The 13,321-nt window shown below is 43.8% G+C and overlaps 1 protein-coding gene across 1 annotated transcript in view; it reads right to left on the bottom strand.

Moving 5' to 3' along the window:
- The window catches only part of LOC124619747 (probable ATP-dependent RNA helicase DDX27), an 83,483-nt gene that overhangs the window by 53,179 nt on the left and 16,983 nt on the right, over positions 1-13,321 (bottom strand). The window contains exon 4 of the mRNA XM_047146326.1: positions 255-421. Coding sequence (XP_047002282.1) covers positions 255-421 — 167 coding nt within the window. The remainder of the gene's footprint in view (positions 1-254; positions 422-13,321) is intronic.

The raw sequence follows: 13,321 nt of genomic DNA, 5'->3' as shown, positions 1-13,321 counted from the left end.
TTATTCTCGGCTTCAGTTAGATTTCAGTTCCAAGCACTATGTGGGCCCATGGCGTGAGAATTCTTGTCATTTACCCTGAGCACTTCCCCAGTTACCAATGGGATAAAAAGCTTTTGCAAACTGTTAATACATCTGATGTCATAACAGTTTATATCTAATACCAGGAAAGGTATGAAGTCTGCAAGTATTTCATATGGAACAAACCCAAATAAAAATTTAAATTCAGAAAGAAAAACAAACAGTACAAACTTTACCTTTAAAAGTGGGCGTGAAAGGTTCATTTGGTAGAACGAAGCATTCTCTTCAAAGGGTGGGGCATCTTCAAAGAACTCTTTCTCTGCTTCCTCATCAACTTCGATATCTGGCTCCTGTTTCATCTTCTTCTTTCCTTTCAATTTCTTTTCTTTAACTTTTATGTCATCTGGTTAAAGAAAATGTTTCTTGTCAAATAGTAAATATAAAATAAATAATTTGGAGTAAAGATATCAACACACTGAATAGTAGAAATACTGCGTCACTGAAAGGCGCATAAACAAGACTGAAAACTTTGCTAGCTTTTGAACAAATCCTTTTTTAAGCTAGAGTATGAAATACACACACATGCACAGGGAGAAGGATAGCAGGTGCACGGGATAGGAACGTGGCAGGGAGATGTAGCAGGTGCGCAGAATAAGAATGTGACAAGGGCACTGGCATCACCGAATCCTAGCTGTGTGCGATAAAAACAGCGTGGAGGAATGATCGCTGGCACGGGGAGACAAATAAGAGGAAGGGTGCACTGTGGGCGAGACATTGTGGGAGCGTAACAAGTGAAGTTAGGGTCCTGGGACAGAGAGGAGGTGGGCGTGTGGAAGGCAAATGTAAAAGTTTGATATGAAGACTCCACAAATGAAAACTTCACAATTTCACAGATTGAACTTCCAGAACCACAACTGTTTTCCCTAAACACATTGCCTGATATAAGTAAATAAATAAATATTTAAGCACCCAGAAGGGAAGAAGGAAACAAAATGAAACTTCATAGGTTGGGAGAGTATGTGATGTTATTTCAGTGGTGAAAATAGTGAGTCTAATTTGTAAAGAACTTGGCAATATTGTAAAGAACTTGGCAATATTGGACCTTGTCAGTATGATGTCGTACCCCCTCTGGCCTGGACTAATGCACTGATTCAATTCGCAAGGGTGTCATAAAGCTACTGTATTATCTTCTGAGGCAGGTTGGCCCACAATTATTGTTGTAATTCATCCTTGATATCCTGGATATTGACACTGCCACAGAGTTGACATCAGAGCTGGACCTATGCAAGTTCCATTGGGAACAGATATGGGGACCTTTTCGGCCATGGCATAACTTCAGCATCACGCAGACAGTTCATATGTACACACAACACATATGGATGAGTACTGTCCAATTCAAAAATGGTACCACCATTTGCATTACGTTAAAGACAGTCTACACACGGGACAGTAATTTCCTTGTCCAGCTACTGCCAATCTCTGTACAATGGTGCGGGATGACACAGAATGTTACAGGAACTCTGTTACTTGTTCTTGGATGGCAGGTGCTCGGCTACCTCAGCTGTTAGTTATAGGCCATCTGCATATGACCATTAAAGTCTGCAATCTAACTGTTTGGAGCACAACATTGCATGGTAGTGAAGCATGGACTGTGGGAAAACCGGAACAGAAGAGAATTGAAGCATTTGAAATACGGTGCTATAGAAGAATGTTGAAAATTAGGTGGACTGACAAAGTACGAGAATGAGGAGGTTCTCCACAGAATCTGCAAGGAAAGGAGTATATGGACAATACTGACATGAAGAAGGGACAGGATGGTAGGATATTTGTTAAGAGATCAGGTGCTAGAGAGAGAGAGCTGTAGAGGGGAAAACCTGTAGAGGACGACAGAGATTGGCATACATGCAGAAAATAATTGATGGCACATGTGAGGAGTTCGTGGCAGGCTGCATCAAACCAGTCAGAAGACTGATCACTCGGGGTGGGGGAGGGGGGGTGGGGGGGGGGGGGGGGGGGGGGGTGGAAGGTCGATAGACACACAAACAAACACAAACATACACATGAAATTCAAGCTTTCGCAACAAACTGTTGCCTCATCAGGAAAGAGGGAAGGGGAGGGAAAGACGAAAGGATGTGGGTTTTAAGGGAGAGGGTAAGGAGTCATTCCAATCCCGGGAGCGGAAAGACTTACCTTAGGGGGAAAAAAGGACAGGTACACACTCGCGCGCGCGCGCACACACACACACACACACACACACACAAAAACACACACACACACACACACACACACACACACACATATCCATCCGCACATACACAGACACAAGCAGACATTTGTAAAGGCAAAGAGTTTGGGCAGGGATGTCAGTCGAGGCGGAAGTACAGAGGCAAAGATGTTTTTGAAAGACAGGTGAGGTATGAGTGGCGGCAAATTGAAATTAGCGGAGGTTGAGGCCTGGCGGGTAACGAGAAGAGAGGATATACTGAAGGGCAAGTTCCCATCTCCGGAGTTCTGACAGGTTGGTGTTAGTGGGAAGTATCCAGATAACTCGGACGGTGTAACACTGTGCCAAGATGTGCTGGCCGTGCACCAAGGCATGTTTAGCCACAGGGTGACCCTCATTACCAACAAACACTGTCTGCCTGTGTCCATTCATGCGAATGGACAGTTTGTTGCTGGTCATTCCCACATAGAAAGCTTCACAGTGCAGGCAGGTCAGTTGGTAAATCACATGGGTGCTTTCACACGTGGCTCTGCCTTTGATCGTGTACACCTTCCGGGTTACAGGACTGGAGTAGGTGGTGGTGGGAGGGTGCATGGGACAGGTTTTACACCGGGGGCGGTTACAAGGGTAGGAGCCAGAGGGTCGGGAAGGTGGTTTGGAGATTTCATAGGGATGAACTAAGAGGTTACGAAGGTTAGGTGGACAGCGGAAAGACACTCTTGGTGGAGTGGGGAGGATTTCATGAAGGATGGATCTCATTTCAGGGCAGGATTTGAGGAAGTCGTATCCCTGCTGGAGAGCCACATTCAGAGTCTGATCCAGTCCCGGAAAGTATCCTGTCACAAGTGGGGCACTTTTGGGGTTCTTCTGTGGGAGGTTCTGGGTTTGAGGAGATGAGGAAGTGGCTCTAGTTATTTGCTTCTGTACCAGGTCGGGAGGGTAGTTGCGGGATGCAAAAGCTGTTTTCAGGTTGTTGGTATAATGGTTCAGGAATTCCGGACTGGAGCAGATTCATTTGCCACGAAGACCTAGGCTGTAGGGAAGGGACCGTTTGATGTGGAATGGGTGGCAGCTGTCACAATGGAGGTACCAACAAGCAACAAGCACCAGCCAACCAAAATGCAGCCCCACTGTGAATGCTGTTCTGAAACATAGGATGAGTTGGTTGACATTTGCAAGCAGCTGGAAATCACCCTAAATACTGTTAAACGATTAGCAGCTGCCGTGAACTGGTGTGTTGGGAGAGCTCCTGAGAGTTGTGTACCCGCAATACCTACCAGAGGTGCCTCAGGTACTATCCTCTCCTGTTGATCTTGTCCCCTCTGCAGAAAGTACAGGATCTGCCATTACTAGTCCTCTTGACTGTGAGTGGCATGTCAGTGGTAGATCTAGGCATACTGTACGGGGTGGGCAGGGGCCATGGAGGATTAAGGGTGTTGTAGAGATTCCCCTAACCAACAAGTCTGAAGTTCTGTCTTTCATTGAAACTGAGCCAGTGCGACTCTCATCGCCTATTTTGTCTGGTGTCAGGAGGAGGCAAATGCAAAATGGTAGAGGTCTATTAATTGTTGGCAGTTCAAACACACAGCGTATGCCGGTACCCTTAAGGGAAATGGCAGCAAGGGACAGGAAAAGACACCAGGTGCACTTAGTCTGTATGCTTGGGGGCCTCATTCAATGTCGAAGAGGCTATTTCGGCAGCCACTGATGGAACAGGGTAAAACCAACTGTAGCTGGTGTACATGTTGGAACAAATGATGCCTGTTGTCTTGGCTCTGAGGTCAATCTTGCTTTTTCTTTGTTTTGTTTTAGGGCACAAAAACAACTTGGGTACTACGCGTCCATATCAAAACTGTACAACACAAAGACAAAGAGAGGAGTTAAAAATGGCTTCACGTAAATCCCAATTGATGGATGAGAACACAGGTAAAAATAGCGACGTGGGGAAAGGTATATAAAATACGTCATACAGAGCAGAGGTGCTGAACTAAAAATTGTATGGCCTTTGCCATATTGCTCCGACAGATAAAAAGTAAAATGTGGTCAACAGCCTGTGCTTCGTTCACTGAAAAGGCCGATAACTCAGACAGCAAACACACACAGGAATGTACGCAGTTAAAAACGTGACACTCTATCATGAAATAGCAGACAGTCAAACGTTGGGCGCAATGTGCACAAAGTGGAGGAGCAACACTTAACAAATGGCGATGGCTAAAGAGACAGTGCCCAATAAGCATCCTAGTTAAAACGATCTCCTCGCGGCGAGAGGGTCGAGAAGTGGTCATACAAGCCGCTGGGAAAGGCTTAATAACCTTCCATTGGAAGAGAGTGGAGGAGGCTCAGACGATATCCTCCTCTTCTCCAAATCATGAGTGCTACAATACCGCCTTTAGTATGAAGGAGCTAGATCATGCCCTCTCACTTTATCCCAGTCCTCCACCCCAGTGCCTGATGCTGTTCACATTTAGATGTTACAGCGCCTTTCCCTTGCAGGCAAGCACTTTCCGCTTAATACATACAACCGCATTTGAGCAGAGGGGACATTTCCCAGATGCCAGCGTAAAGCCACTGTCATAGCTACACCTAAACCCAGTAAGAACAAACACCTTCCTTCTAGCTACCACCCCATTTCTCTCACCAGCTGTGTTTGCAAGGTGATGGAACATATGTTTCATGCCTGGCAGGTATAATCGCTCGAGTCTCGCAATTTACTAACACTGCATGGTGTGGGTTTTGAGTGCGGCTGACCATCTCATCACTTTGTCCACTCATGTCATGAATGGTTTTCTGTGGAAATCCCAGACTGTGGCCATGCTTTTCGATTTGGAGAGAGCCTACGACACCTGCTGGAGGACTGGTATCCTCCGTACTCTCTACACATGGGGATTCCTTCAGGAATTTTTAAAAGACCATATTTTCAAGGCATGTGTAGGTTCTACCTTAAAGGACATCTATATCCAGGAAAACGGTGTGCCGCAGGGTTCTGTCCTGAGTGTCGTCCTCTTTCCTATCGCCATTAACCCTATAATGGCTTGCTTCCTGTCAGGCATTTTTGGCTCCCTTTTCATTGACGATTTTGCCATCTATTGCTGTTCTCCACAGACATGGAGCAGCATCTTCAGCGATTTGTCGATTGTCTTTACTCGTGGAGCATCAACAATGGCTTTCATTTTTCTGCCGTGGAGGAAAATCTCCACAAAATGGCAGCCCAAGGTGATAGCAATAGGGTCCATGATGACATCACCTGCTACTGTCAGGCCAGAAATTAAGAAATGGATCTCGGTCACAGAGAGCCATCGGAGGTTGGCCCACATGACTAAAGAGGGAGTGGAACTGTTAAAAAAACCAGTGAATGAAATCCAGCTAGCTTGTTTGCTATCCCAAAGATTGCAATGACACTGTGCATGCATCTGTTTATAATGAATGCAGCTTACGATCATAGGATGATGGTTAAAAACACAGAAAGCATGTCTCCACGCGCGAATTGCTTCACGGCATGCCTCAATCCACCGAGGGACTGGGACACAGTGTGGTAAAGAGGAAGTGTGAGGAATGGAATGTTCTGCGGTGGTAAGGATAATGTTTGTACGATATTCCACCTGGTCATCACAACTGGGGAGATGTTGTTCGTCGAAGGTTGCCAGGGAGAAGTAAATCCTCCAGTCGGCCTTAATAACCTGCCATTTGGGTGTGCATGGAGCTGGGGAAGGAGTTAGCAAACGAATAGCACCTGAGTATGTGTCAGAGAGAATGGACAACTCAAGATGACGGGAAAACTGGGCAGTGCGGAAGGATACATCCAAATGGGAACAGTTGCGCATGCAGTGTGAAAGGAATGTGGGTCCTACTGTGTTAAGACAGAAGAGGTTAAGGTGATTAAGGTCAGCCAAGTGAGTGCCTAACAATAAGCTAGAGGAAGTATGCCCTAGTGGCATCTATAACAGAGGGATGTAAATGGTACAAAACAAAAAGGGCAAGTGAGGAAGGAAAAGGCAAACTGCAACAGCTTGAAGGCAGGTAGTCAGGTACCTGGATTGACTGAATGCTATCCCGGATGAAGAACATGATTCCCCATGTGATGGAATGCTGACCCCAGAGGTTGGGAGTCAATATGGACCAGCAAGAGAGGTGAGAGCTCAAAGTGGTTGTGAGAATACAATTCTGTTTCCTGAAGGCAGAGAACAGTGGACACTGCGATACTAAGAGCAGCCATAAATCCTCTTTGTTAAGGCCACGAACATTCCATTGGAGGATAGTCATGAAGAGAAAAAAATGAATGAGTCTCACCTCAGTGGCTCTCGAGTGCCAGCCTTCCAAGACTCACTGCTACAGGGCACAGAGACAGGAGGATCCTGCACCATGAGGTCTACAGAAGCGTTGGCATTATTCTGCTGTCAGCGTGCAGAGTCCGTGGCAGAAAAACGGTTGGTTGTGCACTCTGGCGACACGGAGGTCAGTGGGGCGAGGGTATCATGTTGCCACACTGTCAAAGAGGATCTTCGAGTCGGTGAAGGTGAAGACCATTTGCCTTTGTTTGAATTCTTCGAGCCTTTCCGGTTAGCAGAGGAGGTCTCAGATGTTGGCTGGCTGCAGGGATGTAGGAAGTCTTTACAGTAGTATTCCTTCTGGCCTGCTGGCTGTGTAGCTGGTGACTTCACCCCTTGAGGTGAGAGTTTGGTGGCATGTTGAACAGCTGGAGGAGGAGGAGGAGGAGGAGGAGGCGGGGATGCTAGCATGATGCTGGATGATTTCACAACCAAGGTACTGAATTTTAGGATGCATGTCTATGTGGCCATGTCCTTCAAGGGGCGAGATGTAACAAGAACAGCACTGTAGGTGCCAGATGGTAGAACGCAGGGTTTCCGACTAGCCAACTTCCGAGCGATCTTCTGGATGGCTCGCTCATCGAGATACATGGGACAATTGCAGGAGGCGGCGGGATTGTCGCCATTGCAGTTGATGCAGCGGGAAGAAGGAGGTGGACAATTGCCCATCAGAACCTGCTTTGACCTTTGACGGAAGAACCATTCTATCAAAAGTGAGCAAGAGAGTGTGCATGGCCACTAAGGAGGCTCCTACTTTATTTATCACCTGATCGACGACAATAACATCCTGATCTGAGAGGTACATTTGGATTTCTGCCTCTATGAGACCATCGAGTAGTCTAGTGTAAATAACACCACAGGAAGAATTCAGCATTCAATGGGCCTTGACATGAACAGGATAGCCATGGAGGAGTGAACTCCAAGCAGTTATTATGCTGGAGAATCAGAAACAATCTCCAAAAGCAAAGTCCCATTCCGTAAATGAGAGGAGGATTTCACAGGGCTATCAATTGCATCAACACCTTTCTGAATAATAAATGGATTTACCACAGCGAAGGACTGACCATCTCCAGTATGTGTAACCAGGGGGAACCTCGGTGCAGGCTGAGAGGGTCTTTGAATCGTTAGCCTCATTCTGTTTACGTTTCATAGCTGTTGACTGTGAAGATGATTGGCTCATTGCAAGAAAATCCCCTCTGATTGCCAGCACCTCCGATGGCGCCATCCTTCCAGTTGTGGGCCCCCTTCAGAATTGGATGCGCCCACTTCAGATGATAGTTCACACCACAGGTTACACCTCCAGGACACCAGACAGAGGGACCAATCGACAATCACCCCTCCCACGAACCTGGTCTGTACCAGGGGATACTTGTGAACCGGACCTGTTGACTCAGGGCTGGGAATTAAGTGTTATCTAGTCACCTGTTATGTGTCAGATGTGTGGACCAGCCTTCAGGAGTGCACAGGGAAGAAAAAAAAGGATGATCCTCAATCACTGAAGTGTTGGAAGGATTGGAGAAGGTGAATGAAGAAAGAAAAAAAGGAACATTGGAGAATATTCTGATACTGGCTACCGAAAATGCATAATACATTTCCAGAAACGGCCCAGAGATGTTCCGCAAGTTGGGGAAATAGGACAGCAAGAGGATGGAGATGCAGCATGGAAGGGAAAGGATGCTGCAAATGCTGGGGCCCTGTGACAGCAAAGCAAGAACCCATCAAAGAACAGCGAGGCACTTGGGGGGTCATTTTGGCGTAATTCCAGCGACTGACAGAGAAGGCTGACAATACCAATCTTGTCCACAGAGTTTCAACGGAGCTCATAATTTGCAGTATTGTCCCCATAAATGACCATGACCCTTTGTTTCTGAGTTGGGTGGAAGGACTGATCCAGTGACTTCGAAGGTTCTGTGACACACTAAGCTATGACTTCCTAGATTTGCGCCATAGGGTTGAGAACACGTGTGCACTACACGTTAGAGGCCGCTACTCAGGCAGATGACTGTGTGTGGGGTGCACACAAGAGTTTTTTTAGATTGGGCAACTCTCCATCAAACCCAAATAAGGACAGCTGTAGGAAACATAGAAGTATCAGTATATGATTGAAAGAAATGCCACACCTGGTGAGAGTATTAAAATCCTAATGGTTAACTGCCAGAGCATTCACAACAGAGTGCCAGAGTTTGAAGTGCTCTTGAAAAGCAGTGAAGCTCACATGATACTAGATACAGAAATCTGGTTGAATACTGAAATTGATAGCAGTTAGATTTTTGGGGAAAATTTAAGTGTGTATCAAAAGCATAGGCAAATGGGAAATGGAGTTGGTGTATTTGTTGCAAGAGACAAGAAACTCACATCCACTGAGATAGAAATTGAAGCTGCATATGAGACTGTTTGGGCAAGACTCGGTATCAGGGGTGGGCATAAAATGATAACTGGATCCTCCTATCGCCCAAAAGACTCATCTCCTGATGTAACAAAAACCTTTACAGAAATCCTCAGTTCACTTGTACTTAAGTTCCCCGATCATACTGTAATCACTGGAGGAGACTTAATTCATTCCACAACCTGTAGAACTTCACTAAACGCCTTCTCTAGAAACTACCTACAACAGATTGTTAGTAACCCCACTCATGATGGAAATGTACTGGATCTAATGGCAAAAAACAGACATGACCTCATTGAGGATGTCTTCATAAAAACTGGTATCAGTGACCACGAAGCAGTTGCAACAATGATTACCAAAGTACAGAAGATAACGACAACAAGTAGAAAGATACATACGTTCAGAAATCTAGATTTGAAAAAAAACGGTAGTGTCCAATTTCATTGAGGAACTTGAAACTTACAGCACACGTCAGGAGCACATAGAGGAACTCTGGCTCAAGTTTAAAAGACTAGCTGACCATGCACAGGATAGACATGTAGCCAGTAGGACAGTTCATAATGGGAGGGAACCTCCATCATATACAGTCACTGTAAAGGAACATCTAAAGAAACAGAGATTACTGCATAATAGGTGCCAAACAAAGTGTAGGGCTAAAAATAAAGAGATACTGAATGAAATGCATCTGGCTGTCAAGAGAGCAATGCGTGATGCCTTCAATGACTACTGTAGCAGAATAGTGTCAAATGATCTTTCACAGAACTGAAAGAAATTCTGGTGATACGTAAAGGCTGTTAGTGGCACCAAAAATAGTGTCCAGTCCCTAGTGAATGAGACAGGAACTGAAACTGACTCCTTTCCAATGGAAAACACAAGAGAACTGCCCCAATTTAAACCTCATACTACTTAAAAGATGAATGAAATAAGTATTAGTGTCAGTGGTTTAGAGAAGCAGCTGAAACCGTTAAAACTGAATAAAGCTCCAGGCCCCAATCGAATCCCTGTCAGATTCCATACTGAATTTGCAGTTGAGTTAGCCCCTCTTCTGTCATAGATCCCTTGAACAAAAACCGCGCGTAGTTCTTGGAAAAAGGCACAGAACACACCCTTCTAGAAGAAGGGCAGTAGAAGTGATCCACAAAACTACTTTCTAATAATACTTGATATCAATTTGTTGTAGAATATTAGAATATATGAGCTTAAATATAATGAGGTACGTTGAACAGAATGACCTCCTGAATGCCAACCAGCATGGTTTCAAAAACAATGATCATGTGAAACCCAACTCGCACTTATATGAAGTCTTCATGGGTTGTCAGCCAAGTCAGGCAAAGATGATGGAGACGCATTCCATCGAAACGTTGCTACGAGATGACAACGCTACTTGGCTCACAACCTGTGAAGTCTTCATAAATGAAATTCGCCGAGAAAGCCTGCACTCACCAACTCGCACTTTTCTCACATGACCTACTGAAAGCTTTGGATCAAGGCAGTCAGGTAGATGCATTATTTCTTGATTTCTGAAAAGCATTTAATTCATTACCACAGCTAAGCTTATTGTCAAAAGTATGATCATATGGAGTATCAACTGAAATTTGTAACTAGATTCAGGACTTCTTGGAAGGGAGGACACAGCATATTATCTTGGATGTGGAGAGTCACTGTCTGATGTAGAAGTAACTTTGGATGAGCCCCAGGCAAGTGTGTTGGGACTCTCGGTGTTCATGTTGTTAGTGTCTCGTAGTACGATTTTTACCCTCCACGCTGCCCTCCAATGCAAAATTTATGGTCCCCTGATGCCTCAGAACATGTCCTACCAACTGGTCCCTTCTTCTAGTCAAGTTGTGCCACAAGCTCCTCTTCTCCCCAATTCTATTCAATACCTCCTCATTAGTTATGTGATCTACCCATCTAACCTTCAGCATTCTTCTGTAGCACCAAATTTCAAAAGCATCTATTCTGTTCTTCTCTAAACTATTTATTGTCCATGTTTCACTTCCATGCATGGCTACACTCCATACACTTTCAAAAACGACTTCCCGACACTTAAATCTATACTCAATGTTAACAAATTTCTCTTCTTCAGAAACACTTTCCTTGCCATTGCCAGTCTACATTCTATATCCTCTCTACTTTGATCATTATCAGTTATTTTGCTCCCCAAATAGCAAAACTCCTTTACTACTGTAAGTGTCACATTTCCTAGTGTAATTTCCTCAGCATCACCAGACTTAATTCCATTATCCTCGTTTTGCTTTTGTTGATGTTCACCTTATATCCTCCTTTCAAGATACTGTCCATTCTGTTCAACTGCTCTTCCAAGTCCTTTGCTGCCACCTTTTAGGTTTGCCTTTCCTTAATATTACTTCTAAGATAAGTTGTAAGGTCAGTATTGCCTCACGTGTTCCAACATTTCTACCGACTCCAAAATGATTTTCCCCGAAGTCGGCTTCTACCAGTTTTTCCATTCGTCTGTAAAGAATTCACGTTAGTATTTTGCAGCTGTAACTTATTAAACTGATAGTTCGGTAATTTTCACATCTGTCAACACCTTGTAACAACAACAATGCTGTACTATTGTACATATAAGTAATTTTCTTTCAGTCTTATTTTTCGTTAAACTTGTGTAATTGATGTTCTGATTTCATTTCTTTTTTGTTTCATGCCATTGTGTTAAAAAACTGTAAATAAGTTTCAATGTGAAGATTAATGTTTATGTCAAATATCAAGTAATATTGTGATAGAATTGAAATGTAACAAATTTTGGAACTGTTGTAAGATGTTTAAAATTGTAACTGTGCGTCTGGTCCATACGTAGGCAATGTGTTAGGATATGTAGAATGCAAAACCTCGGGTGAATACCCTGTCTGTAAGAGAGCGGTATAAGGTGGATGGCAGGCGAGCGCGGGAAAATGCGGACGGGCACTGCACGGCGCAACAGGCTCAGCAGCAGTAGTAGTTGGAGTTTGGCATTGGTCTGAGTAACACCTTCTGGAGCGAGGAGGCTCTCCTGGAAGACGTAGTTTCACTGAGCCTTGGGTATGCCGTTCCAACATCCACACAGCATGGCAAAATTCCATAGGCACTAAATGGAAAAGTATTGCGACGCTAAGAAGAATTGAAGTGCCGATACGTCAAGAGCCATAGCTGTGGTTGTATGTGTGCTCTGTGCCTCGCCATCTCACCGCCCGCCAACCGCCGCATCAACACAAGCAGGTTGAAACTTTTAGTACTGTATTCGTATGGACCATAGAGTGAACTGTTCAATAATAACCCAAATTTTACCAGAACTTTCCCATTATTTAATTATCCTCACAAGTAACCTAGACAGGGTCCTTTCCAAATATTGTACAATCCGAGTGTCCCGAAATGAAAAATTAAATTTTGTGTTAATAATAATTACTTGCAGACCTAGCTATGTTAGAATGGCGTTTAAAGAACTGTTTTGCTAATGAACCAGTAAATGAATAACGAAGGTCTAGCAAAGTTGAAAGATAACTTTAATATTGATATAGTAATGAAGTTTAATTATTTCGAGACAGATATAAAGGTATTTCAATGAGCAGTAAATATGATGAAAAGAGTAGTAACTTATATACCGGAAATCTTGAACGCATAATAAATTCAGTAATCAATTTTTTTAATTCAGTGATCATAACAGTTTCAGAAAACACCCCCCCCCCCCCCTTTTATTCATTTGAATTCTGAAGTGTTCTAAATTGGTTTGACCAGCAAAAGTTAAAGTCAATATAAAAGTCAAAATTTATAAGTATTTTATCTTGATCAAAATTGACATTTTGTGTGTGCCACGAAAGTGCTATTGCTAGGGTAACCTATGCCCGATTTTAATCAGATTAATAGACAGTATAAAGTTTTGTAGTATACATTCTAGTGTAGCGTTATGTATTCATGGTTTTTCCATATCAGTACAGAACGTGAAACTATCAGTTCAATAGATTTTCTGGTTCTAAAATTCTACTATATTATGCAGTGTTACTACTTGTTGTTTTGCATGAATATCTACCAACTTATACAGGGAAGAAACTCAGTTAATGCCTAATTAGGCTGGCGACCGTATTATTATTAAATTGGTAGCATCTTCAGTGTTGCTTTTGGTCCATCCTGACGTGTAATTGCATTTCGGACTTGGTTGACGGATCATTGTTATTACAGAGTGGGTGTAAGTCTGATTTTCCACCATTCAGGTACACGCGGTCGATATCTGTAAGAAAATCCTTTCTCATAAGGTGAACCCCGCTCAATTACCATAGCACAGGCTTTAACGAGTATTGTGTGCCCCACGCGCACGTTACAACCTGGTTTATTTGGGATTGGAATTATTATATTCTTCTTGAAGTCTGAGGGTA

This window comes from Schistocerca americana, chromosome 6 (genome assembly GCF_021461395.2).
Source record: "Schistocerca americana isolate TAMUIC-IGC-003095 chromosome 6, iqSchAmer2.1, whole genome shotgun sequence".
NCBI classification, from domain to species: Eukaryota; Metazoa; Arthropoda; class Insecta; order Orthoptera; family Acrididae; genus Schistocerca; species Schistocerca americana.
Note: the sequence above shows the minus strand (reverse complement) of the source record. Positions and strands in the feature narration are given on the sequence as shown.